The sequence below is a fragment of the Antennarius striatus genome, chromosome 10 (genome assembly GCF_040054535.1).
Source record: "Antennarius striatus isolate MH-2024 chromosome 10, ASM4005453v1, whole genome shotgun sequence".
Lineage (NCBI taxonomy): Eukaryota > Metazoa > Chordata > Actinopteri > Lophiiformes > Antennariidae > Antennarius > Antennarius striatus.
The window spans coordinates 14,036,488-14,061,542 of NC_090785.1; the positions used below are offsets into that span (position 1 = coordinate 14,036,488).

The window sequence follows — 25,055 nt, forward strand, 5'->3', positions numbered from 1 at the left end:
TGTTCTTCCGCGCGATATCGTGCATCATCGTTTTTAATTTGTTTTCATTTAATTACGTGAGATTTATTGCGCAATTTCATCCATTAGCGGTGAAATCCATAATATGTTAAGTGTACATGTTTGCCAAACAAACGTTACGAATCTTTACACGTTTCATCGTAATGGCGACTCGGGGATCTATTTTCTCTGAATAATCAGATCCACCCATTACGCCATTTTATGTTCCCTAGCCGCTTCATGTGACGACGAGACCGTCCTGAACCCTACAACATCGTCACAGTTTGAGCCTGTAGGTTATTAATTCGTCAAGTTTAGGTAATGAATTGATAGCCAGACATATATCAACAACTGGAATGTTTTTGTGCGATATCCATATTACAAAATCGCTCATCGAACGAGTAGGTTAACTTATAAAGGTTAGCTTGCCGAACAACGTGTTAGCTGGTTAGCCTACAAAGACGACTACGGTCGCACATTTTTCTCTTTAAGCTGTTATCTACCAGGAGACACGTTGACGACCACGGTGCGAGACACGAAGACTGAGGAGATGGCGACCTCAGTGGGAAACGTGGCTGACAGCACAGGTGAGCTGCCTCTATTTGACGCTTCAAATGTGAAGCCACGTTCGGGTCAAACAAGGCAATGTCTCGGCACAATGCTAATGCTAACCGAGTTGTGACTGAGGAGGAGGGAACTTTTCATAAAGCTCGCATTTATTTAAATAGATCAGAAGTGTCATCAACAATTTCTACTTTGCATAATAAAACACGTTTGTATCGTTTAACTTGGATTTAGGCTTTGAAGCCTGGAATTTATCCAACTAGAGCTATCGGGTCGATGGTAACTAGCTTAGCTATATTGTCTCCGTTGGAAGCAACTCTTTTGGAACAAGAACATGGCAGTTTGTGTGTTTCACTTTGATAGTAAAACACTCACTAATATTAAATGTAGATTTCCTGACCATTAACGTTTTTTTAAAAAATGGTTTCATGTGTAAATATTTGCCGTCATATAAAATGGCTTCCATGGGCAAAACCGTCGCCACCTTTTGTTGTGATCGCTCTTCCCCGATCAAAAACGAGGGCCCTGCAATCCTGCCTGGCACTTATATCGAATTTATCTAATCACGACGAATTTTACTAGACTTAAATATTCGAACAGCAAACGGATTAATCATTAGATATGACCATTGGTGCTGCGTGTTTAGAAATGTGTATTAAACATGGCGGATGTCGGGATGTTGTTGAATTTTGGATGCATTTCTGTAGCTGGATGTGTTTACTAAGAGTTTGGCTAATACTAGAAGAAATAGCTCAACTAATATAATCAGGAATGTAATTCTAACAAGGTATTCAATCGTTGAAAAATGTTGTTGTTGACATGATACTTAATAATTCATTATTAATCGTAGATTTAGATTTCGACACGTGTCGTGCATGTGGGATGATGTCTGGCCTTACCATAGGAATCAAGCAAAATATAGGCCAAGAAAAATATGTGTGGAAACAATAAAGAAGTGAGAATCTTTCCGCCTTCAGGTGTTCGACGTTCCTGTCATCCTCACAGTCTACCCTGCTTTTGCTGCTTTTGTGCTTTTTGGATGTCAACACGACCTCCTCTGTTACTAGATGTTTATAGCTGCGAGATATTGACATGGCGTCTGATATCATACCGCCCCCTTGTGGATGATATGGATATGAATGTGGATGCCAGCGTACAAAAGCTTGGGGGTCATGGCCTTCGACGGACACCGTCCACCATCCTTTGATGCATACTCTCTCTTTGTGCAGGTTTTATTTTGGTGCCATTTGGGCTCATCTGTAATTTTACGGTACATTTTATTAAAATAAAGACAAATGTTACAGCAGCACAAGCTTTGTTGAAACCAGAAACACCCAAGACGAAGATGGCTGCTGGATAACAGTAAACCTAAGATACAGCCCAATATGTCTGCTGCTCCAGAAATGCATGGCTATAAATGTGTTTTGACATGAAATGTGAAGTGTGACTAGCATTTCTGAATTCCTGCTATGCTATCACCCCCTTCCAGTTTGTTATTCTTGTCATTGCATGTCTTTTTATTAGATTGCATATAAAAGCCATATTTAAGTTTTATGCTAAAATGATATCTTGCTTATTTTGGTCTGCTGACTAAGAAAAGGAAAGTGCTCTACATTGTAAAAAATATACTAATTGGAAGGATTTTTAGAAATGAAAAAAATGAAATAACCTTGTTTTGATTTTATTCTTACAATAAAATTCCAACTATAGACAACCAACAGCACAAACTTGACTGATATTCACAAAATTCCGTACTATACCTAGATGTTTTTAAAAGGATTGTAGTATTTTAATATTTGCAAGTCTGTGCAGCTATACATGAAAGCCAATTCAAACACTTCAATTATTTTTTTGCAAAACACAAATTTTGAAATAGGAATGTGAAATATCCAAAAATTGGTCAGAATTGCTATGCTTAATTTAATGCTACTTTCATTTCACCTGTTAAATTGTTTTTTCTGTTTCTAGTTTCTTTTTTTGTCATTGACAACATCATCTTCATCTTTTTAATTTGTTTTCATTTGTCTGCTTTAATTTCTTGCATCAACTCTAACATGTTGTTTCCCCCCTTTTTGGGCTGTGTTGGTGCTCCAGAACCGACAAAACGTATGCTTTCCTTCCAAGGGTTGGCTGAGCTGGCACATCGGGAGTATCAGTCAGGGGATTTTGAGGCAGCTGAGCGGCACTGCATGCAGTTGTGGAGACAGGAGCCTGATAACACAGGTGTGCTGCTGCTGCTGTCCTCCATCCACTTCCAGTGCCGAAGACTTGACAGGTGAGGTGTGGGGTGGATGAATCTGTGCACACTGGGCATGGGAGTGACGGAGCATAATGGCTGCTCTGGTTTGTGGAGTCAAATGCAACAAGGGAAATGTCTGGAGGAAATCCTTTGTGGTTGAATCATGCTCTCTCTCTCTGACACTATTTTGGTGGAGGACATACTCTTGCTTTGCAGGTGTCCTTGGGGAAGTTTTGGGGACTTAAATTTGCAGGTGTAAACTTTTGATCATTTTTCTTTTTTTAATCTTCTTTCACTGAGCCCAATGTCAGCAGTATATTCCAGAACAAGTTTAGTTAATTGTGTTTATGTACTTTATGTACATGTACAAGACAAGATAAAAGCAGTCAGGTATGAGCTATACAAAAAAATGAGTTTGTGGTGTCTTTCATTTTTTTACTCATTACTGTTGAGCAGTATTTACCTATGACGTTGAATCAAGTTCTCCTTTTCACAATCTGCATTGTACTGCTGACTTGGCACGATGCTTTGAGCTAACACCCACTGCCAGCGTTTCCTTTAAAAGATTGTGACTATTCTGTACTTATTGTGGCCCCACAGGTCCGCTCACTTCAGCACCTTGGCTATCAAACAGAACCCCATGCTGGCTGAGGCCTATTCTAACCTGGGCAATGTGTACAAGGAGCGCGGCCAGCTGCAGGAGGCTATAGAACATTATCGACACGCTCTGAGACTGAAGCCTGACTTTATTGATGGATACATCAACTTGGCGGCAGCTCTGGTGGCAGCAGGGGATATGGAGGGAGCAGTGCAAGCTTATGTATCTGCATTGCAGTATAACCCTGTAAGTTACATGTTTTATGGCTGATTCCTTACAATAACTTAACATGTTTCTGAGTGTGTTTAACAGCATTTTCTAATTGACGGTATCAAACCTGTTTCATTTGAACCCACACATGATCATTAATAGCTGAGATTTTTGTTAGGCTTTGTGAAGCCAATGAAGGTGAGAAGAAACAACAATTTTAGGGTTTTTAAATTTACTCCATAAACTGGCATTAAACTCGGTATATGCTAAGTAAGCTTATCTGAGTCAACTTGTTGGTATGTGGTTCATTGTTAAATAGGTGTCATGTTTTTTGTTGTTTTCACCAGGAACTGTATTGTGTGCGAAGTGACTTGGGCAACTTGCTTAAAGCCCTTGGGCGTTTGGAAGAAGCTAAGGTATGATACAACAAATGGGAACTTGTATAGATGTGTGTTTTTATGTTTGTTATTCATTTCTTTTTCTCATTTTTAAAAAAATTTTTTTTAGTATCCATAGTTCTTTTTTTTCCCCTTTGACATTTTAAACCAAATGAAGTCCTTTCCCTTCAAACCATGAGGCCAGCTGAAGGGCAGGAACTGGTAGTTGCTTTTCCACATTCTCTAAATAATCTCTGGAAGCGTGGACTCCCAAGAGTTTTCAGCATTTTTCTTTATAATTGTAGCCCCTGTTTTTTCTTTAAAACAAATTCATGTATTATTTTTTTAAAATATGATACACTTAACATTTGTCCCGACCTTGTTCACTTGTTAGTCCCAATGTCCATAATTTTACCCCGACCTTTTACAGAGGTCAGCCCCTCCCCTTTCAGGAAGAAAGGCTGGGGTTTTTAAATTACAAAGTTGAATCTGCATCGTCATCATTGGCCCTTGGCCCATGCATTTTAATATTGTTCTTGGAGGGAAAATGCTGGCTCGGTCTTTGAAGAATATATGAACTGAGAAGATAGTTTAATTTTGCAGTGCAAAAGATAAGATGGTTTCTAACCTCACCACTATACTCCAGTGTTGTTAATCAATTCCCCACTCACAAGCTTGTAGTCTCAAGTTTGCTGCAGGACAGTTGTTTCCAATGTGGGACCGTAACACTTCCATTTGTCATTGTAAAGCCCTTTTCTATAGTAGAGGTAATGGGGCTCCTGGGGTTGGGTCAAATCTGGAGGTGTGGAGTCATCCCACTGGTTACAGGCCATCTTATTTCGTGCTTGAGGTGGGGAAAGGAGTGGGGAGGAGCGTCTGGGAGTCACAAGCTCTCCTGCTCTGTCGCTCCACCCCCCGCGCGCTTGCTGAGAATTGGTGGAATGTGCGCGCTAAGAGCTGTCTTCCTGACTATTGAGCTATGCTCAGTCATTACCCAAGCTTGCTATAATGTTGCTTTCCGTACTGACGTGCAGTATGTTTACATTTGACCCTAGTTTGACATCCACTAATATGACGTATGGGTTTAAGAGAGCTCATTCTGAAGTTCCTTGCAATAGCTCAAGTGATGTCAGGCAGACAGCTCACAATCTGTACACCACCTGCGTCAGATGCTGGGTTAGAAAGACAGAAGCAAGCGCAACAACAGCGATGACTTCTTTATTTCAGAGCTGTGGAGGCTTCTAGATACAAATAATTACAACACAGAGTTTTTCTTCCTATCCCATTGGCCAGGATTCAAGAAAGCAGGCCAGGATAAAGAGATCAAAGTTTTAAAAATATTTCATGAGAAGAATAAAAGAAAATAAATGATGAATTCTTCTTCCCTTTTTCTCTAAATATGTAATATTCCCAAATAAATGTGATCAGTTCATTTGGGCAAGATCAAGCCAGTAACTGCTCTCCTGTAGTTTGAAAAATGGATCAATTGAAAATGACATTTCACTGATAACTAAATGCACAAAAGCCTTTCTTCCCTCCCAATTACCCTCAAAGCATCAATTTTGTTTTACGACATTCATTGCATGAATGAGAACTAAGGATAGTCTGTTTTTTTATGTTTGTTGTGATTTGGAAGAAACCAGTTTTATTTCCATATATAAAAAATAATGTATTTATTGAAAACTTACTAACGATCTTGTTTTCTGATTTTGTCTCTTTTGGTTTTTCCACAACTGATACTGTTATTTAGAAGGTTTCAGGTGGGTGACACTATTCCTGCGTAGGTGCCTGGCGGAAAGGAACACTAGGGCAGCCTCAGTCCTCTACTCCTCTTCCAGCCAGCTGCGGCCACCACTCTGACAAAGTCCAAAAATATGGTAACGGGTTTGTAACTGCCAACAAAAGAAAAACCACCTTACTTTATGCTTGAGATCCTCTGTCTTGTGGCTTCCTTTGAAGACCAAATGAAAAAGAGTAACATGACAAATTACTTAAAGCATTCCTCAAAGTACACTATACTAATTATCCAGTTCTGTATTGAGTAAAAAGAAACTTGGATTTGGAAGCAGTAATTGTGAGAAGCAAGTAAGCTCCCTCTAACTCTTACATGGTGTTTATTTTTTCCTATTTTGTTTTGTTCTTCCTTCTTTATTTGGAGTTGCAGCGTTCTGATGATGATGATGCAGATAATGCGCCGTGAGTCTACAGTTGCGCAGGGGCTGCGCAGCGAAACCCTCTAAGCAAACCCAAACGGCAGCAAGCGCAAGCACGCGACTCCCCCCCCACTCCCTCAATCCCTTGTGGCTTGTTGGTTGCGGACCTCTCTCCACTCATAACCAGCCTGGCTCCCAAATGTGCCAAAACGTCTGAAAAATCATGAATCTTAACATGTACAGAAGTCATTTTTGTTAATTCAGTGATAAATTTGGGATTCCAAATCTCAAAGGAAACACATGAGCCAGAGGTTGAACCCATAATGCCCCCCCACCTCATAGTGTCCCCTTGAATCTGATATGTTTTGGGAGCTGAGTGTGTGCCAGTCTGGTGTTGCAGGCATTCTGCCAGTGGTTGTTGGTCTGCAGCTATTTCACTTGGTCATTCAGCAGGCGCAGCGGCGACGCAGTGACCTTTGCCAGGAGCAAGGTCACGAAAGCGGTGCGACATGTGGTGGCAAAAAGCACACCATGCGCTTGCGTTTGTTGCGCATGCATTACAGGGACCAACACTTGCACGCATTGTCCAGAATCCAAGGTTGTGTATCATACCCATATCAAATTCCAACATCTATGCATTCAGAACTTCTATGTCTTGATGGTTTCTTTACTAATCGGGGTTTTTAAGTGAATACTGTGGGCAGTAGACTATATCGATGATGACACATTGTTTGAGATTGTGTTCATAACTGAGGGATGAGGGCCTGCGTGTGGGTGCTGGTTGGATCTGCGCTGCGTAGGAAAAAGCAATGCAGCTTAGCGCGGCAGACATGCGCACAAAAGCCCATGCTGTAGGCTCACTTTTTGCGATGACGGAGACCAGTCACTAATTTTGTTTTCTCTACCCCTTTTTGTTTTTTCTTACTTTTTATTCTCAATCTCCTATTTGTTTTTATTTTAAAATTCCCTTTTCCTCCCCTCTACATTCTGTCCTCTCCCGTTCTACCTCTCCTCCTTTTCCTGTGGTTTGTCGTTGTGAACCCATTGAAGGCTTGCTACCTGAAAGCCATTGAAACTCAGCCCAACTTTGCAGTGGCTTGGAGCAACTTGGGTTGTGTGTTCAATGCCCAAGGAGAGATGTGGCTGGCCATACATCATTTTGAAAAGGTCAGCTGTGTTTGTCATCAATTCTTCAATCATAATTCTGTATCATTGTTTTTTTGTGTTTGTCCATGTTTTCAACTTTGATTTTGAACTTTAGGCAGTGACGCTGGACCCCAATTTCCTTGATGCATACATTAATTTTGGAAACGTTTTGAAGGAAGCACGCATCTTTGACAAGTGAGTTTGAGTCATGTCATGATGGAGACTGATGAAGTTACCTGGTGTGAAGTTTCGAATGAGCAAAAACCTTGTTAATGCAAGGAGTTGTCTGATTCCGGACATAGATCCTTGTGTATATACGATTGTGTGATTGTTGTAATCGGGCAGAGTTCTTGAATCTGTATACCTGTGATTGGTTACAGGGCTGTAACAGAACAGCTGAATCTAAAATCTTTTTACAACCAAATTTGTGAATGCGCTTTAAGTTTCTTGGAGAACTAATTTAATTCGATGAGAGTGAGAGAGATCTTGATCATACCTTGCATCCACATTTTGTCTTTGTTTTCAGAGCTGTAGCTGGTTACCTAAGAGCCCTGAGCCTGAGCCCAAACCATGCTGTTGTCCATGGAAACCTGGCGTGTGTCTATTACGAACAAGGCCTCATTGACCTGGCTATTGACACCTACCGTCGTGCAATTGAACTGCAGCCACACTTCCCTGATGCTTATTGCAACTTGGCAAATGCTCTTAAGGAGAAAGGCAATGTAAGACGGTACTCTGTATAAACTTATCTCAAGGAGGGGGTTAACACTGAATTTATGATTATTTGTAGATAAACCTTTAGTGTCCTTCACAGGTGTCTGAGGCAGAAGAGTGCTACAATACAGCCCTACGTTTGTGTCCAACTCACGCAGACTCTCTAAACAACTTGGCCAATATCAAGCGTGAGCAAGGCAACATTGAGGAGGCTGTTCAACTCTACAGGAAAGCACTAGAGGTAAATGTGGAGTTAATTTGTTTTGTATTTCCCAGTACAAAAAAGACCATTGCAGGAAGTGTTATTGATTTTGATTTTGTGGCTTTTGTTTTTCATTAGGTGTTCCCAGAGTTTGCTGCAGCTCATTCTAACCTGGCCAGTGTCCTGCAGCAGCAGGGAAAACTCCAGGAGGCCCTTATGCATTACAAGGAGGCCATCAGGTCTGTAAAGCTGTGCTACTGGCGTTCAGAGGTTCATGTTGTGTTCAAGTTATTGTGTAGTCCTTTGTTTTGATTAAAATATTCAGTACTTCATGAAATTTAAAAGCCAGTCCAATCAGGATAAAGATGTTTTGTTCTTTAGAATCAGTCCCACATTTGCTGATGCCTACTCAAACATGGGAAATACACTGAAGGAAATGCAGGACGTACAGGGAGCGCTGCAATGTTACACTCGCGCCATCCAGATCAACCCTGCATTTGCTGATGCTCACAGCAATTTGGCCTCCATCCACAAGGTAGGAACAGTTTCTGATTTTAATTTGGGTTGCCTTTTAGATTTTACTACTCTGTATTCGCAATAGCCCGTGCTACACTCATTGTGCATTATGGCTCTCTATTAATGCTCTTGTAAAGTTAAACATTACCATTTGTGGATTGTACTATATTTACATTTGTCAAGTAATTTTGGTTTTATATTATTTGTCTACTAATAGGATTCTGGAAACATCCCAGAGGCCATTGCATCTTACCGCACAGCCTTGAAACTCAAGCCAGACTTCCCTGACGCTTACTGCAACCTGGCACATTGCTTGCAGGTTTTTATTCACTCCTATATTTGAAACTGATACTTGCATGACATTAACGGTCAATTAGGATGTGGTTTTTAACTCTTGTCCTTTCTCTCTTCCAGATCGTGTGTGACTGGACAGATTATGACGAGCGGATGAAAAAGCTTGTCAGCATTGTGGCCGACCAGCTTGATAAGAATCGCTTGCCTTCAGTGCATCCACACCACAGCATGCTGTATCCACTATCTCACGGTTTCCGCAAGGCCATTGCTGAACGCCACGGAAACCTTTGTCTGGACAAGGTACACGCACTGATCCAAGCAAGTAAAATTTTACATATTTTGGAGGGGGGTGGAAGGTGGCTGGTGATGTCAATGGCTGCAGAAGTATTGGTAAGGTGGGGGATGGGAGACATTGGGGATGTGTTGTTATTTGGAGAAACAGAAGTGAATGCTGATGGTGGATAGGTGCCTACAGGGATTGATGATATGTTTTAATGGTTAAACATGATTTGAGGTGATTCTGTTGTAGTTTTTCATGGCTTACTGTCAGTCTGCAATTGCCGCAGTGTGTCTTTGTAGCTGGAGTTGTGTACTTACACAGCTGCTTCTTTTGTAGATCAACGCGTTACACAAACCTGCCTACGAGCATCCGAAGGACCTGAAGGCCAGTGGCGGACGTCTACGCATCGGTTACGTCAGCTCTGACTTTGGAAACCATCCGACTTCCCACCTGATGCAGTCCATTCCTGGAATGCATAATCCTGAGAAGTTTGAAGTGAGCAATTTGAATTTAATTTGAAATGATTATGAATTTATTTACAGAAATGATCCATGACCTAACACGTGTGAGTTTATTTTCTTCTTCTATAAGGTGTTCTGTTACGCACTCAGCCCCGATGACAGCACCAATTTCCGTGTGAAAGTGATAGCAGAAGCTCATCATTTCACAGACCTCTCACAGGTGATCTTTAAACCTGAATTTGCTTTTTAGCACTAAACATAAAATTATCTCTTAAACTTAGGAAAGTTAAGTTTAGGTAATTAGTGATTTAAAATATTTCATTCTATCTGGACCCTCCTGTAGATTCCTTGCAACGGGAAGGCAGCTGATCGTATTCACCAGGATGGAGTCCACATCCTGGTCAACATGAATGGATACACAAAGGGGGCCCGAAACGAGCTGTTTGCCCTCCGCCCTGCCCCGGTTCAGGTGAGTGTGAGTTTTATCAGTGTGAGGTGTAAATAGTTGCGTATTCAGGCATTACTGCTTGCAATGAGAAATGTAACCTTTAATTGTTCTTCCCTGTTCCCCAGGCCATGTGGTTGGGTTACCCTGGAACTAGCGGGGCCCCCTTCATGGACTACATCATCACTGACAAGGAGACGTCACCTGTCGAGGTTGCTGAGCAGTATTCTGAGAAACTGGCCTACATGCCCAACACCTTTTTCATTGGCGACCACGCCAACATGTTCCCTCACCTGAAGGTCGGCCTGACTTCACTCTGCTGCTGTTTGATCTATGAGCACCAGTATCTGACGTTTTTTTTGTTTTGTTTCACCCACAGAAAAAGGCAGTGATTGATTTCAAATCCAATGGACACATATTTGACAACCGTATTGTTCTTAATGGAATTGAGCTGAAGGTCTTCTTAGACAGTCTGCCAGACGTGAAAGTGATAAAAGTGAGTTAAATATCCCGAAACACAGGGATGCAATACTGATGTACTGTATACTTTCAGCGAATTCAGTCACTTGTAGTTATTTTAATGACCTACTCATAAGTGTTATACTATTTGTTCATATTAGCGACTAATAACTCTGTTTCCTGTGACCAGATGAAGTGTGACAACAACCAGGAATCTTCTGGGGAGACCAATGGAGCTCTGGCCATGCCTGTGATCCCCATGAACACAGCAGCTGAAGCAATCATCAATATGATCAACCAAGGCCAAATCCAGATTACAATCAATACCTTCCAAATCAGCAATGGCCTGGCAACTACTCAGGTATGTCGACCCGGGATGTCATTGTCTTCTAAATGCAGTTCTTTACGAGTGACTTTCCAAACTCTCTCCCTTTAATTATTTGAATAGAACAATATCGAGGCCTCTCTGTCTTGTATTACATTATTTCAAATTCCCTGTTTTAGATCAATAACAAAGCTGCTACCGGGGAGGAAGTGCCGCGAACAATCGTCGTGACGACTCGCTCCCAATATGGTCTGCCAGAAGACTCCATTGTTTACTGCAACTTCAACCAGCTCTACAAGATTGACCCCCCAACTCTTCAGATGTGGGCAAATGTATGTTTGGTGGACTTTATGCTTGTATTAGCTGTTATTATAAAATATAAAAAGAGGGCTAAGTTCCTTCTGTTGACTTTAACAATGTTGTTTCAAATTCCCTTTTCCCTGCAGATCTTGAAGCGTGTGCCCAACAGTGTGCTGTGGCTTCTTCGTTTTCCTGCTGTTGGCGAGCCCAATATCCAGCAGTATGCTCAGAACATGGGTTTGCCCAGCTCTCGCATCATTTTCTCGCCCGTGGCCCCCAAAGAGGAGCATGTGAGGAGGGGTCAACTCGCTGATGTGTGCCTAGATACTCCACTTTGCAATGGTCACACCACAGGCATGGATGTTCTGTGGGCTGGAACGCCCATGGTCACAATGCCAGGTTAGGACAAAGCCCTTGATTCACAATAAGTGTGAAATGTCTCACTGTGATACTAAAAATTGTTCAGATATCCTTGATAAAATAGCTTGTAGATGTTACTAATTTTCATGTTCAGGCTGTTACTAATTGTAACTTTCTGTGAAGGTGAGACCCTTGCCTCCCGTGTGGCTGCTTCACAACTCCACAGTCTGGGTTGTCTTGAGCTAATAGCCCAGAGTCGCCAGGACTATGAGGACATTGCAGTGAAACTTGGCTCTGACATGGAATAGTACGTAAAGACTGATCTGAATTCTTTTCAGAAATGTTCATTTCAAGTCGATCTGTTTTGAATAAAATCAACTTTTGTAGGAAAAGCTTAAAGATGCTTTACCTCTCATCCAAGAGGCATCTTCAGTTCTGAACGGCTGGTGGTGACTTCCAGATATTTAATGGAAGTTGTTGAGGTTGTTCAATCATAATGAATTGTTGAAACTGAGTCATCGGTTGAGGTTATTCAGCAGAGATATGTACCTTCATTGGCTGGATGATGGGGAATCATCAAGCATCGTAATTTCAAGTCTCACCTTTTTTTTTTCTTCCTCAGCCTGAAGATGGTCAGAGCACGTGTTTGGAAGCAGCGAATCTGCAGCCCTCTTTTCAATACAAAGCAGTACACATCTGACCTGGAGAGGCTGTATCTGCAGATGTGGGAGCACCATAGCAATGGCAACAAGCCAGAACACCTGGTCCAAACAGTAGAGACCAGCGAAAATGCCTGAAACACAAGCATGCAGATTCTTTACCCCCCCCCCCCACAGCCCTGTCCAGCCCATCCCATTTATTTTCTAAAAGTTATTGGCACCTGAGCTTGTGATGATCACGTTCCACTCCAGTCTCCTCCTCCTGAAGAATCGCCTTCATATCTCATTTACAGTTAATAGGACTTTTTATTATTTGTAAATGAGCCAACAGATGTTCACATTACCCCCCCGCCGCCCCCCAATCCCATTTTTCTTTGCGTCATGCATATGCATTTCCTGAGCCAGATTGAGCCTGAGACTTTCAGGCAGCTCCTCTGAGACTCACGTCTGAAAACATAGTATATTTGGTGAACATGAGGGTTGTGACTGCAGTGCTTACCCCTCCTGCACTTGGAACCCTGGGATTTTTCCCCTCATCTTCATGTTCACACCGGAAAAATTGCAGCTTATGGAAGGAATGCCAGTCATTACTTGTTGATCTATTTATAAATGGATTAAGAGTGTTGTTTGTTTTAAAGGGACAAGGGTTTTCCATGAACATTGTAACTCTGGCTTACGTTTTCTCATGTTTGACATGCAGGTATAAAAATAGGTTGCAATAGCTTACAAGTTTGTCTTAAACTATTATAAATTGCTGCAATGACTACATGTGTCAAGGAGCATGGTCTACGTGGAGAGACTTTCCACTCAAATACCAGTTTAAATTTTGTTGCCAATTGAGGAATATATTAAGTAGCCATTGTCCTGTGTTATGTCACTCTATTCTAGTGAAGGTGATTGAACAAAACTTAACATTACTTTCATTTAATTGAAATTGGTCTAAATTTAAGTTTAAGTGTCAGAGCTGTTCACAAATTGATATTGTTTCTATCACTCAAACCAGGAACGGCCTAGGTAAGTATTTTCTAAGCAATTTTTCTTTTTGTATTGTCTGTTAACTGTATGCTGTCAATGATGCCATAAGGCTAAAAGTATAATTAAAGAAAATAAAGAGGAGAAACTGTACTGTCTTCTGTCAGATGATCCTGATATTGGTATTAATAAATATTCAAACCAAAACAACTTTTGTTGTCATGTTGTAAAATGTAGTATAGGTCAGGACATCATTACCGTGTGGACACACATGGAGAAATTACTTAATAGCTGCTTGTGTGTATTTTTGCCTGTTATACCTCCTTGACATGTGGACCCATTACATTAAAGTACTTTTTCAGTTTAGTCTTCTACATGTTTTTTCCCCCTATAATTCTGAAAGCATTAAATCCAAAAACTGCATTCAAAACTGGTGTTCACATATTTTACATTAGTTTAAACAATTCTAATTATTGACAAGTATCCAGTGTTGCAGCAATGAAAGTTTAGATTGTAGCTTTTTAAGAACTACTGTTAAAAGCACAAGCAAGGACTAAGTCTTGTATAAAAGGAGAAAAAAAATGCCCCCAATCTTAGATCGGTAGATACTTGATTTATCCCGAAAGAATTGCAATTTGGTGCTTCAAAACAGTTGTAAGAAACTTTGTTGTGAATGACTGAAGTTTATTGCCATTGCACATAAAATCATGGTTCCATGGACAATGAGATGAGGACTATACCTCTAGGTGCATTTGTAACAAGTGCATTTTTCTTGTGTTGTTATAAGCTATGTGTAATTTTAATGATTAAGTGTGAACCACAGGACATCCTGAGCAGGAGAACGTTGTGTACTGGAGTCTGCACACAGAGGACTGACTCATCAATACAAGACTTAGTGCAGCTCAAGAAAAATGTGACGCTGATAATCCAGCTCAAGCTGGTCCAACAAAATATTAGTGTGCAACATCTTTTGGTCCGTGTCTTGCTATGAAATTGTCTGTTAATGTGATTAGGCACTTTATAGAGAGAAGCTGATTGATTACGTCATACCCCGGTGTATTGTAATTGTTTTTGTGTGTTCGTCCGTGTGTTAGTCCACCAAATATCTTCGTAACCGTTGCAGATAGAAAGATGAAACAAAAAGCACATTACTCGGGTGGCAAAGGGGATGAAAATGAGATGATGACCTTGAGAAAACTACGTCAAGGTCAAATTTCAACTTCCGTACATCTTTTTGCACATATCTCAGGAACCGGATAGCTAGTGCTTCTATCTATGGTCTTTTTTCATGTGTGCATACCAACTACCTAACTAATTTGTTGCAGAAAACACTGAAAGTACAAGAGTTATTAAACCACGTGCACATTCTACTATTAATAGACAGTCTCTTAAGTTTTCCCAAGGTCAAGATCATCTTATCGTGTTTGATTCCTTGACCTCTGATTATTTTCAAAGTTTTTATTGTCCGTCTCCAGAATGCTTCACCTTAAAAGATACAAAATGGTAAGTTGACATTGACCTATGAAAATGAGACGATGACCTTGAGAAAACTAGGTCAAGGTCAAATTTTGATTTTTGTAAATTTTTTGCACGTATCTCAGGAACTGGATAAGAGAAAGACGAAACAAAAGGCGTTATATTCAGGGTGGCAAGAGGATGAAAATTGGATCAAGACCTTCACCTTGAAAAACTAGGTCAAGGTCAAATTTTCACTTTCATACCTTTTCAGGTACACATCTCGGAAAACCTGATGAGATATCATCACAAAATGAAAAGCAACATTTTCAGGAAGCCAGAAGCACAAAAAATGTGATGATGTCGCTGGATGTTGTAGTCTCTGACTGCCTTGTTGATTTATTGATTGATGTTTGAAGATGACTGAGGAGAATTCAGAGCTCCACAGGTATCACCCATAGCTCCAGTTGATAAAAAGTACAAGCTAAAATTTTCATGCTGCAACACTCAAGATGAGTAAAAAAGAGTAAGAAAGAGAGTAAAAAAGAGTAAAAAGGTAAAAAAGAGAGTAAAAAAGATATTAATCCACACCCTTTTCTGAGTAGAATCAACTGTAACTTGGCCCAGGATACAACCCAACACAACTCTTATCCTGTAGCCGATCACAGCTTTTCAGGATACATTATGAGAAAACAAACGGACGTGACGTAACGTCACTAATTTGCCTGGGTGGAGCCTGAGTGTCACGTGTCTTCCTAAGACTGATTCGATTGGTCAAAGTCTTCCTGACAACTTCCGTCATAGTAAAGCACCAGATTTAAATTTACCGTAGCTCTTCTGTTTTTTTATGTCCGTTTCTTCACATGAGGAAACGCATTTGGTAATTACGTCTATTTTGAAATATATTTAATCAATATTATAATATAGTCCACGTAATGTATTCTATCGAAGAACACTGAACCACGAACAAAGAAAGTATTCCGAGCACAGCAAGCAGGTGAACCGGTTCGGAGCTAGCTAACTTTACAGAAGCTCATATTTATTTCAACCATCAGTTCACATAGTTTTGTGGTCTTGTGAGGTTGTTATCTGTGACACAGTGGGTTAGCATTAGCACTGGACTAAATGTTAAATGATTTAACTGTGCTGTATTGTGTTGTGTACCGTTTTAACAGACCTGAAGAAACTATGAATGATGACACTTGCAAGTTATTTGAAAGAGTCGCTCAGAAGATGGGCTGGACGGCGGAGGGCGGCCTGGACACAGCGGAGACAAAGGTTGGTCCCCCAATTCATCAGCTAGAGAAACAAAAACGTTCAGCAACACATCAATATTGAGATATAGAGATAGACATATGTTAAAACATTGTATTATCTTTTCCTTATATTCAAGACTGCATTACAATAAAATACATTTTACTGTGTATATATTTTTGTGATCAGACTGTTTTAGCAGTTAAACCATTGACCTTACCCAAGTGATCAATATATGAATCTACAGCACATAACTTTAGTTATGTGTATTCAGATGACAAAGCACTATCGCACAGTTTTTTTCTTCTTCTCAAAAACGAATTAAAAGTTCTGTAACCGAATGATGAATAGGCTGAAGCCATGGTTTATCACTGATGATTAATATAGACATATCACTGATGATTATTCATCCCAAATCTCACTGTGTTGAAACATATTCATATAATCATTTACACAATGTTGTCAGCTTTGAGGCATTTTGCCCACAGTTTCATCGTCCTAATGAGTTGTATGTAAATTTTTTTTTTTTTAATTATATAGACTGTGATGAATAACCATAAAGATATATACCTTTCCAGTTACTGGAATAAGATTATAGTCAATTGAAAGATGTAGCAATTAATCGATGAATTAATTTACAGTTTATTAATGTGTATCTGTTATTTCAAGCACAAATAAACATTTTCTGTGCTACTACTTAATTGTAATAGTCCTACATCAAAACAAACTTACTGTGTTGTCACTGTGACCTATTTAAACAAGAATTTTGGAACTTTTTAAAAAAGAATTCATTGTTAAAATAGTAAATCAGCTAATCGTGATGTTGGTGATTTTTTTACAAGTTATAATGATTGTTTGTCTTGATTGTCCCTAGCTCCTCAGGACCATAGACAAGACCCGACATGTTGCAACAAGTGGTAATTGGTCTGTGCATCGATCTGGCTCACCCATATGCTTCGCCATTTCTGACAGTGAAGATGAGCTTGACAAGGAGAACAAATTCTCCAAGGGCAATCATTGCCAAAAAAAGTCTCTGGTTGAGTCTAGTGATGAAGACGACTTTGACCAGTGTAAGTTAATCACCAGTGAATACATAAATTGTTAAATTTTAAGTCTGCTTGTGAGTTAACTTGTTTTTTATTTTGATTTCTTAGTTCTTACGAGAAAAGCCACACCAAAAGCTAAACCTGCACCACGGAAACCATATAGTGCTTCAAAGAAATACAGGTGTGAAACTGGTATCCACTGAGAAACAATTTATTGAAAGAAGTTATTGACTTGTCTTTAATCTGTTTTTTAGTCCAAACGTCATTGGAGGGAGTTCAGATGATGATGGCAGCTTTGAGACATGTAAGTTGACCCTATTGTTGGGTTAGGTGTTTCTGTGTCGATAACCACTGACAATTTATCAAATTCTAACATTATTCAAATGATACAGGAAACATTTAAAGTCTGTTGTATTATTTTTTTCCCATATATACTGACTTTGCATATTGAAGTTTTGCAACGAGCGAAAACCCCAAACACCAAGCCGAAGAAAATATCAGGAAGCGGGAGTGAAGATAGGTGAGATTTATGGTTATGTTTCTCTGCAAATTCAAATAAATGTTCGAAAAATATCTGTTTCAAATTTATTTCACTTTAAAGCCTCAAAGATTTTATTGTGGATGATGACTCATCAGATGACTTTGTTTCAACGAAATCATCACTTAAAGGTAACGTTGATTAACCTCATTAGTAGTTAAGTTTTATTATGCCATCACATAACTATGTGTGTAATGGTGATGTTTTGTATGATGTGATTTGACAGTGACTACAAAGAGTAATATTCCAGCATCCAAGCATCTATGGAGAAAGCCACTATCTCAGTGTGACTCCCCAGTCTTTGTTAGTGATAGTGATGATGATGATAATAAAACTGTGAAGAGTACTTGGAGGACTCGTCACACAAAGCACCCGGCAAAGGCTGACGTCTCTAACGCTCTGCTGTGTAATAAAGATGAGAATCTGCCCTCACTGCCTTCCTCTTCGCCCTGCAAAAATGTGTCATCAATGGCAGTTTCCAAACGCACGCTCTCAGCGCCTCCTGTGCTGGAGGAGTCGGCCAGTTCAGATGAAGAGTTCATTTCCCTGCTGGAGAGACTGAAAAAGAAAAACAAATTCATAGGCACTTCACTCTCGACTGATGATGCACAAGGTAATTGTTTTATTTGGATATTCACATTTTGTGTCTGTTGTTTTTCATTCTATCTGTGAGGTTGATGTCTATGATTTTGTTTTGTTCTTAAATTTAGAATCCACCATGGGGCCTCCTGCGCCAGTTCCTCTTCTAAAGGGACTCACAACACCAGCCTCTAAATCATTAGCTGAATCCACTTCACGTGTGATGACACCTACAAACTCTACCATCATTAAGCCCACAGTCAGCCAGTCAGAGCCCAAGCCCACCAGCAGGTAGTCCAGTGTGGTAGTCAGTTTGTATTTGCTCTCCCCACCAGCCAGTTAGAACTGAAGAATGAAATGAGAGGTGGCACATCTTCAAGCTTCAGTGTTCAATCTGAAGTTCCACTGCTTCGGAATCAACACTGATTATTTGGACCATATTCTCTCCCTGCAGGGCGCCTGTATGCAAGACTCCAGGGTGTTTCCTGCTGTCTTTATCGAACCCTAGAACAGGCTATGGGCTCAGTTTTAAGCAGAAGAAGGAAGAGCTGACGAGCAAACTCTACCAGCTCTACAACACCAGTGTGTTTGACAACAAGGTGTGAACTGTTCTTTTGTTTCATTTCAAGTTTATTTTAAATGCAGAAATATTTACAGTATATTTTTTCTTTCTTTTATAAACATATATGTAACATATATTTTATAATATAATATGTAATATACACATGTATATATATGTATATATGAAATATATACATATACATATATACAAATGTATGTTTATGTACATGTGCATACATTTATATATATACATATACAGTATATTCTTTCTTTTATTTCTGTGTCGTGATTTCTAGCTCCCAACCAACATGTCAGTTACTTGGAATAAGAAGATGCGTAAAACAGCTGGGTACTGCGTCACTGGGCAAAAGCAAGGTGGAGGCAATCGCTACAGCCGCATTGAACTATCAGAGAAAGTCTGTGATTCTGCAGGTGATACTTTTATGGAGCCACGTGGCAATCGTGTGTTCTGTCTGTCTCAGCGTAAATATGTGATTTAATGCGTCATGTGTAAAAGCTGTCTGTTTATAATCACCACCACCTCTTTGCTACCCCCTCCTAGACCGTCTCAGGGACACACTGATCCATGAGATGTGTCACGCTGCAACCTGGTTGATTAATGGCATTAGGGACGGCCACGGGAGCATCTGGAAGCTGTACGCTCGCAAGGCCACAGTGGCACATCCCGAGCTGCCCATGGTTACCCGCTGCCACACTTATGACATCAAATATAAATTTCAGTATCAGTGTACTCGCTGCCAAAATACGTACGTCCGACTGACATCACACCAGTTACATCCATGCAGGTCATATCACCTTTCGTGTTAATCTGTGCATTTTACCATTCTCCAGGATCGGCCGTCATTCCAAGTCGCTGGACACGCAGAGGTTTGTCTGCGCCCTCTGCACGGGACAGCTGGTGTTACTGACGCCTTCAAAGACACGTGCTCCAACACCTTTTGCCAACTTTGTCAAAGAGAATTATGGGAATGTTCGACAAGAGTTAACAGGACAAAGCCACGCAGAAGTTATGCGAAAACTTAGTGCCGATTTTGCATCCAAGTCGAAACTCAGTCAAAGCTGAGAGCACAAAGATCTCTGTTGCTAAAGCTGTAGCTTAAACACAACCTCATGGAATCTGTACAAATTCAAAAATATCTCAGGTAGCCAACCTTTGAGAACGACGTCCAAGGTGAGCCATGATTTTGTGATTGAATGTTCTATATTTTTGGTTGTTGTTATGTCTTTGTCAGTATGTGATGATGGATTAGATCTGCTGTACCTGGAAAACCTGAGCTGTTTGTGCTTGTTTTATATTTCACCTGTTTGAATCCCCTGCTATCCATTAAAGTTTTGTATTGAAATTCTAACACTATTCTATTAAAAGTTTCATCATTTGAACGTTTATCTACAGGGCTGAATAGATGAAAAAACATTTCCTCAGTAAATCTGCCCCATGCTGCTCACATTTCATACTTTTCTTATCATGTATCTGACTGAAAGTTGACTTCAATTTTTTTCCACACCAGAAATTTTTTTTTTAGATTATTAAATTACCTTTGAAAAACCAATTACCTTCCTTTTTTAGTCAGGTAAGCATTTTTCTGTGTGGAGGAGAACAGATGGCTTAATATTTTCCATGACTGCTTCCTTGGTGTCAGGCAAATATTGAAAGTAGAATACAATTCTGTACAGATGTATCAATGTTGATCCTGACGTTTGTATAATTCTAAATATAATCCTGGTGGCAAACACAAGCTGTTGACTCTGCTGTCCACATGGCTGATGGTTTGAAGCCAGAGTTCTGAACATTGAAATGGTGAAACCAAGCAAACTGACAGCCTGCATTGCTTCCTGGGACACAGTCGTCAGAATGAGACTGATGTCTGGCCATGTGTCTGCTGGACTGTCTGAAGCAAAAAACCTGAGATGAAAAACAATTTTACTGAGCAGCAACAGGTAAGGATGAGGTAAAACTAATTTACATCTTATTTTATAGTGTCTCGGGTACTAAGAATATATTTTTTCCTACTATGGAACCAGATTATTGTGAAGGCGGGTCACGGAAAGCTTCATGCCATGGGTAGTCACTGCAATGTGACGACACTAGAGGCTCAGGTACAGATCAACTCCACCGTCTTCCACCAGGTTAAGATGATCAGCTCGTGTGTGAGCTGCACCTTGAACGTCGTTCTCAGTGTTCCTTTACTCCTGGTCCTCACACGCTCCCCATCTCTCCTCACACACACTCCCTTCCTGCTCCTCTCACACCTCCTCTTGTGTGACATCTTTCAGGTAATGTAGATTAAAATAATTAAACTTGGGATGGATTTTTTAGGAGACTGCTCTAGTGTGTGATGTTTTTATGATCTAAATAATGATTTATGATTTCAGCAGCTCATCTGGACAATCAAAGCGGTTCTATTAAGATCCAGAGAAGCTATGCCTGTGACCCAGTGTATGATCTTCTGTGCTGCTGACCAGGCCTGCTTACTGGTTTGTAAAACATTGATTTTAATTGTGAAATCTAATTTTGTCACAGCTGCAGCAGAGGTTAACAGCTTCTGTAAAAGACTACATTTTGTTCTTTTGGAATAAATCCCAAGGACAGATTCATATTTTTAAATAATGTCTGCCCTCACTCACCTCTGATGAAAACTGTACCTCTGAAACTTAGCAGCCAAAACTCAGGGCTGTCTACTTACTACTTTGAACAGGTGGACCTCTTGCTGAGCACCGCTCTGGCCATGGATCGCTTTGTAGCAGTGAAGTGGCCCCTGTACTATGAATTCTACATGTGTCCTCGAAGAAAACGAGCAGCTGTTGCAGCCATATGGATTTTATCAGCTGTGCTCATCAGTGTGGCTTTATGTATCAGCCTCAAAACCATACAGGTCGGTTTCCCCCTACCCCGCTGTCGGCCTCTCATCCTGTCGCCCTGCGTATCGGGGACATCAGCTCTGGTTATTTATTGCACCGTGGGAACGGCAGTGATGGTGCCCCTCTGCTTTCTGACCATCCTGGGAAGCTTCTGCCTGCTCTGCTGGGACATGCGTGCAGGACTGCTCTGCACCAACAGAGCGTTTGTGACTTTAACCCTCCAGGTAGCTCAAATAATTCTCTTCTCGGTCCCTTTGGTGATGGACAGCTATCTGATTCCTGCCTCCCTGCACAGCGATGGTCTTGATATCGCTACCACCATCACCTACAACCTGGGGGTGCTGCTCATTCCTCTGGTCTATGGCTACCGATCGCGGGAACTGCAGCAAAGGATACGACAGGCTGCTAAGAGCAGAGTCCAAGACCAAAATGTGCCATAGAATGTGACAAACATTATTTTATGGACATTAAAAGCCGTGAAACCGCATTGCATGACTGACATAAGCTGCATCCTTATCAGCATGGCATATAGTAAAGACGAAAGCATGAATTGCTTCAAGATATTTAATTTATACTGCAAACACAATCTATTGTTATATAGATTTACACATTAAAGCCACTATATATTTTACAAAGCATTCAAGAATACAACGGGGCAAATACTCAATACTACAAGAAAAATACATTGATATCATAAATATAGGGGAAGGTGCAGATCAGAGAGGTCATACTGCCTCCCTGAGGCACAGGCACAAATCTATGCAGCACTCAGTGAAACAACTCTCCCCAGTCTCCCCACTGTAAATTATTCTGGAGAAGCACAAGAAGCAAGACCTAAAACACTGGATTTTAATACTACATAAGCGATTACAGATGGAGGTACATTTATGCACTGTGTTACTAATTTAACATTGTAATGTACTCTGTTTGTCCCCACATTGGCACTGTATTTTTTTTTATGGCAAGTTCCCACTACCAAGGAGGTGTTTTATCGTTGTTGGTTTGTTTTCCTGTCAAATATCCCTGGACAGGTTTGATGACACTTTTAGAGGTAGATTATGTCCCAAGGAGCAAGCTACTAAATTTAGATGGTAAACATAGCTTTGATTCGCTGCTAACTCAGATGAGAGAAAGGGAGCTGCACTACAGTTCTCTTACCACAAGAGGGCACCGTACTCCTGTAAAGGTGAGTTCCATTACAAATTTGTTTAGAAAAAGGAGATATGGGCTCTCTGCTTGGTGTCCAGTGTTGTCAGTGTATTCTTTGTAAAATTATTTAGAGTTTCAACCATGAGGAATCCTAGACAATCCTCTCAAAAAAACTACACTTTAAGTGGAAAATGCATGACACAAAACAAAAAGGATTTTGACAGATACATAGATTTAAGCAGCATGACATGTAAACACACCCCGATCCCATCGACCACCTCTTAATAAAGACAGGTTTTCTTCATAATGCGCAGGAACTCCTGCTGGTTCACCTCCCCGTCTCCATCCCTGTCTGCTTCATCTATCATCTCCTTCACAAACAAAAGCAGATTAATACAGTTAGTCACAAATTCAAAAATTGGAATTTTGTTTTCTGAAGCAATGGCTTACCTGCAGCTCTTCATCTGTCAGGTTCTCTCCCAGCTCTTTAGCCACTCTCTTCAGATTCTTGAATGAGATTTTTCCTGTCTCATCGTCATCAAACAGGCGAAAGGCTTTCAGGATCTCCTCTTTGGAGTCCTTCTCGGCCTAAACTCAGAAGTTGGAGAACAATTATAAATCAAATGTCATTCGACAAGTAGTATGTGTTTGACAGACAACAGAACAATCACAGGAATGGGGTAATAATTATGCATAATTATGCATGGTAATTATGCATGCCAACGGAAAACAATACTACATGGTGCTGACAAAGTGTTAAAGTTTGGAATGAAATGTCGATTCAGCAAACTGTAGAAAAAACAAGCTCAATTTCAAATTAAAAGTTAAAGGAATCAAATACCGTTGGAGTTGTAAGAACTAGGAAGACATGTATACAGTGTATAATATATAAGATATAAACCATTTTCTGTGTCATGACCGCGAGGAAGTCTGCAAAGGAGATTTTTCCTGTGCCATCCTTGTCCACCTCATTTATCATCTTTTTGATCTCTTCCTTCTTCGGCTCAAACCCCAGAGCTCTCATCGCGACCTGGCACAAAGTGAGACAGAGGAGAGTGAATTACAGGTTAAAAAAATCAGTCACCCGTACCACAGTGATGAACGTCAGAGAAGTCTCAACGCTTCTACCTTGAGCTCCTTGACATCGATGAATCCGGAGCCGTCAGTGTCGAACAGCTCAAAGGCTTCCCTGATCTCCTGCTTCTGCTCCTCAGTTAGTTCAGGCTTGGGAGTTGTCTTCTTGCGAGGAGGTGGCACAGGACCCTGCAAGGATGGTCTTTTGGCACTGGTGGCCTGGTGGCAAAGAGGAAAACAATCCTTATGGTAGCAGACATGAGCTGTGACACATCGATTAAGACATCAGAGACAGGTCTTGAGGAGAAACAGCTTTTGTCCGGATTGAAAAAGCCAAACAGAAAACAACGTGAGTCATTATGAAGACACCTATTACATGGATTTATCCTATGGAGATCACTCACCATCGGTTGCTGGGGTATTTGACTGAACAAAAAGGAAGTGCAGATAAACTGAGCAGACACTGTTGTCCTCTGAATTAGATGACCATCGTTTAGGATGAAGGATGAGATGATAGAAAGGGTTCCACTACATTTACTGTATGCATATACTCATCAGGTGCTCGCATGAAGCGTTAGATTACACTGGCTTGGACAGCCTTTTGTCCTCTAAAACCGTACTACTGAGTAATTCGTGCCGAACATGTACGTTTCTATGTAACGGTTCAGGTTTTAATGCTCAGCAGCGGCTGTCATGGAGGATGGGTGTGTGTGAATGTGTGTGTTTGTGAGCCAGCACACGACCCATGTGCTTTGTCCACAGCGAGGATGTGAATGCAGGATTCAGACAGGCACGAGCGGGAGGCGAAACCGAACGCACCGATCGGGCAAAAAGATGATTGGATGAGGAACATCACGAGGTAACCAACGCGGAAGTGTCAGTAAGTGACGTAGTACCGGCGTCTGCGGACCACAGGTCAGAGATTCTTAACTAAAAAAGGTAGTAATATAGAGAATAACATAAAAATGAAGTTATACAAAAAACAGAAATAGAATAAAAATCCCAGAACAATTAAAAAGTAAAAAAGTTGATTTATTACGTAACATAATTTTACGTACCTCGGAAATCCCATCAGTTTTGTAAGAGACTCAAGTCAGAATAATGTTACTAATTCAAGTTAAAAATACTGAAAAACCATCTAGACAAATATTAACACTGAATATGAGAATAATTAACACATTTTAGCCTGACTTATTTTAGTAGGCGTGCTCTTTGTTCGAGAAGGTGGTGCCCGGACACTATTATTGG

The 25,055-nt window shown here is 40.5% G+C and overlaps 4 protein-coding genes across 13 annotated transcripts; 3 read left to right on the forward strand and 1 right to left on the reverse strand.

Annotated features, from left to right (window-relative positions):
* Positions 1-235: 235 nt before the first annotated feature.
* LOC137602351 (UDP-N-acetylglucosamine--peptide N-acetylglucosaminyltransferase 110 kDa subunit) lies at positions 236-13,422 on the forward strand. Of its 8 annotated transcripts, none has more exons than XM_068324970.1 (22): positions 236-584; positions 2,656-2,836; positions 3,401-3,644; positions 3,956-4,024; positions 7,189-7,305; positions 7,400-7,479; positions 7,811-8,006; positions 8,087-8,239; positions 8,339-8,439; positions 8,582-8,735; positions 8,934-9,035; positions 9,131-9,328; positions 9,627-9,785; positions 9,882-9,971; positions 10,095-10,220; positions 10,325-10,495; positions 10,576-10,692; positions 10,846-11,016; positions 11,160-11,312; positions 11,427-11,679; positions 11,824-11,947; positions 12,263-13,422. In XM_068324970.1, the coding sequence occupies exons 1-22, from the start codon at positions 548-550 to the stop codon at positions 12,435-12,437; spliced, it is 3,171 nt and encodes a 1,056-aa protein (XP_068181071.1). In that variant the 5' UTR covers positions 236-547; the 3' UTR covers positions 12,438-13,422. The 8 variants fall into 8 exon arrangements, with proteins under 8 accessions (XP_068181071.1, XP_068181073.1, XP_068181072.1 ...); XM_068324972.1 differs by having other exon boundaries at positions 9,131-9,310; XM_068324971.1 differs by having other exon boundaries at positions 8,099-8,239.
* Positions 13,423-15,536: 2,114 nt separating this feature from the next.
* gcna (germ cell nuclear acidic peptidase) lies at positions 15,537-20,621 on the forward strand. Of its 3 annotated transcripts, XR_011037173.1 has the most exons (14): positions 15,537-15,606; positions 15,902-16,004; positions 16,855-17,050; positions 17,135-17,207; positions 17,281-17,330; positions 17,480-17,546; positions 17,628-17,695; positions 17,791-18,177; positions 18,275-18,434; positions 18,598-18,742; positions 19,001-19,136; positions 19,267-19,471; positions 19,557-19,896; positions 20,463-20,621. XR_011037173.1 is itself a non-coding variant. In XM_068325348.1 (13 exons), exons 2-13 carry the CDS (start codon positions 15,915-15,917, stop codon positions 19,786-19,788), a joined length of 1,809 nt encoding a protein of 602 aa, XP_068181449.1. In that variant the 5' UTR covers positions 15,537-15,606; positions 15,902-15,914; the 3' UTR covers positions 19,789-20,037. The 3 variants fall into 3 exon arrangements, 2 of the variants coding, with proteins under 2 accessions (XP_068181449.1, XP_068181450.1); XM_068325348.1 differs by lacking the exon at positions 20,463-20,621 and having other exon boundaries at positions 19,557-20,037; XM_068325349.1 differs by lacking the exon at positions 20,463-20,621 and having other exon boundaries at positions 15,599-15,723; positions 19,557-20,037.
* Positions 20,622-20,978: 357 nt separating this feature from the next.
* Positions 20,979-22,043, forward strand: LOC137602526 (olfactory receptor 4C15-like). The gene is made up of 2 exons (XM_068325350.1): positions 20,979-21,200; positions 21,422-22,043. The coding sequence occupies exons 1-2, from the start codon at positions 21,147-21,149 to the stop codon at positions 22,022-22,024; spliced, it is 657 nt and encodes a 218-aa protein (XP_068181451.1). The 5' UTR covers positions 20,979-21,146; the 3' UTR covers positions 22,025-22,043.
* A 104-nt stretch (positions 22,044-22,147) lies between these two features.
* On the reverse strand, positions 22,148-24,516 carry cetn2 (centrin, EF-hand protein, 2). The gene is made up of 5 exons (XM_068325352.1): positions 24,212-24,516; positions 23,862-24,026; positions 23,635-23,763; positions 23,184-23,321; positions 22,148-23,104 (listed from the first exon to the last, which is right to left on the reverse strand). The coding sequence occupies exons 1-5, from the start codon at positions 24,212-24,214 to the stop codon at positions 23,015-23,017; spliced, it is 525 nt and encodes a 174-aa protein (XP_068181453.1). The 5' UTR covers positions 24,215-24,516; the 3' UTR covers positions 22,148-23,014.
* Between the last annotated feature and the right edge of the window lie 539 nt (positions 24,517-25,055).

Excerpts from the sequence above, each read along its gene's own strand:
- LOC137602351 (XM_068324970.1), top strand. The coding sequence starts at position 548 with ATGGCGACCTCAGTGGGAAACGTGGCTGACAGCACAG. Across the intron at positions 3,645-3,955 it reads CTGCATTGCAGTATAACCCT|GAACTGTATTGTGTGCGAAG; the intron begins GTAAGTTACATG and ends TGTTTTCACCAG. Across the intron at positions 8,007-8,086 it reads CTCTTAAGGAGAAAGGCAAT|TGTCCTTCACAGGTGTCTGA; the intron begins GTAAGACGGTAC and ends ATAAACCTTTAG.
- gcna (XM_068325348.1), top strand. The coding sequence starts at position 15,915 with ATGAATGATGACACTTGCAAGTTATTTGAAAGAGTCGCTCAGAAGATG. Across the intron at positions 18,435-18,597 it reads GAGCCCAAGCCCACCAGCAG|GGCGCCTGTATGCAAGACTC; the intron begins GTAGTCCAGTGT and ends CTCTCCCTGCAG. Across the intron at positions 18,743-19,000 it reads CCAGTGTGTTTGACAACAAG|CTCCCAACCAACATGTCAGT; the intron begins GTGTGAACTGTT and ends CGTGATTTCTAG.
- LOC137602526 (XM_068325350.1), top strand. The coding sequence starts at position 21,147 with ATGCCTGTGACCCAGTGTATGATCTTCTGTGCTGCTGACCAGGCCTGC. Across the intron at positions 21,201-21,421 it reads CTGACCAGGCCTGCTTACTG|GTGGACCTCTTGCTGAGCAC; the intron begins GTTTGTAAAACA and ends TACTTTGAACAG.
- cetn2 (XM_068325352.1), bottom strand. Across the intron at positions 23,764-23,861 it reads TCGATGTCAAGGAGCTCAAG|GTCGCGATGAGAGCTCTGGG; the intron begins GTAGAAGCGTTG and ends ACTTTGTGCCAG. Across the intron at positions 23,105-23,183 it reads TGACAGATGAAGAGCTGCAG|GAGATGATAGATGAAGCAGA; the intron begins GTAAGCCATTGC and ends TTGTTTGTGAAG.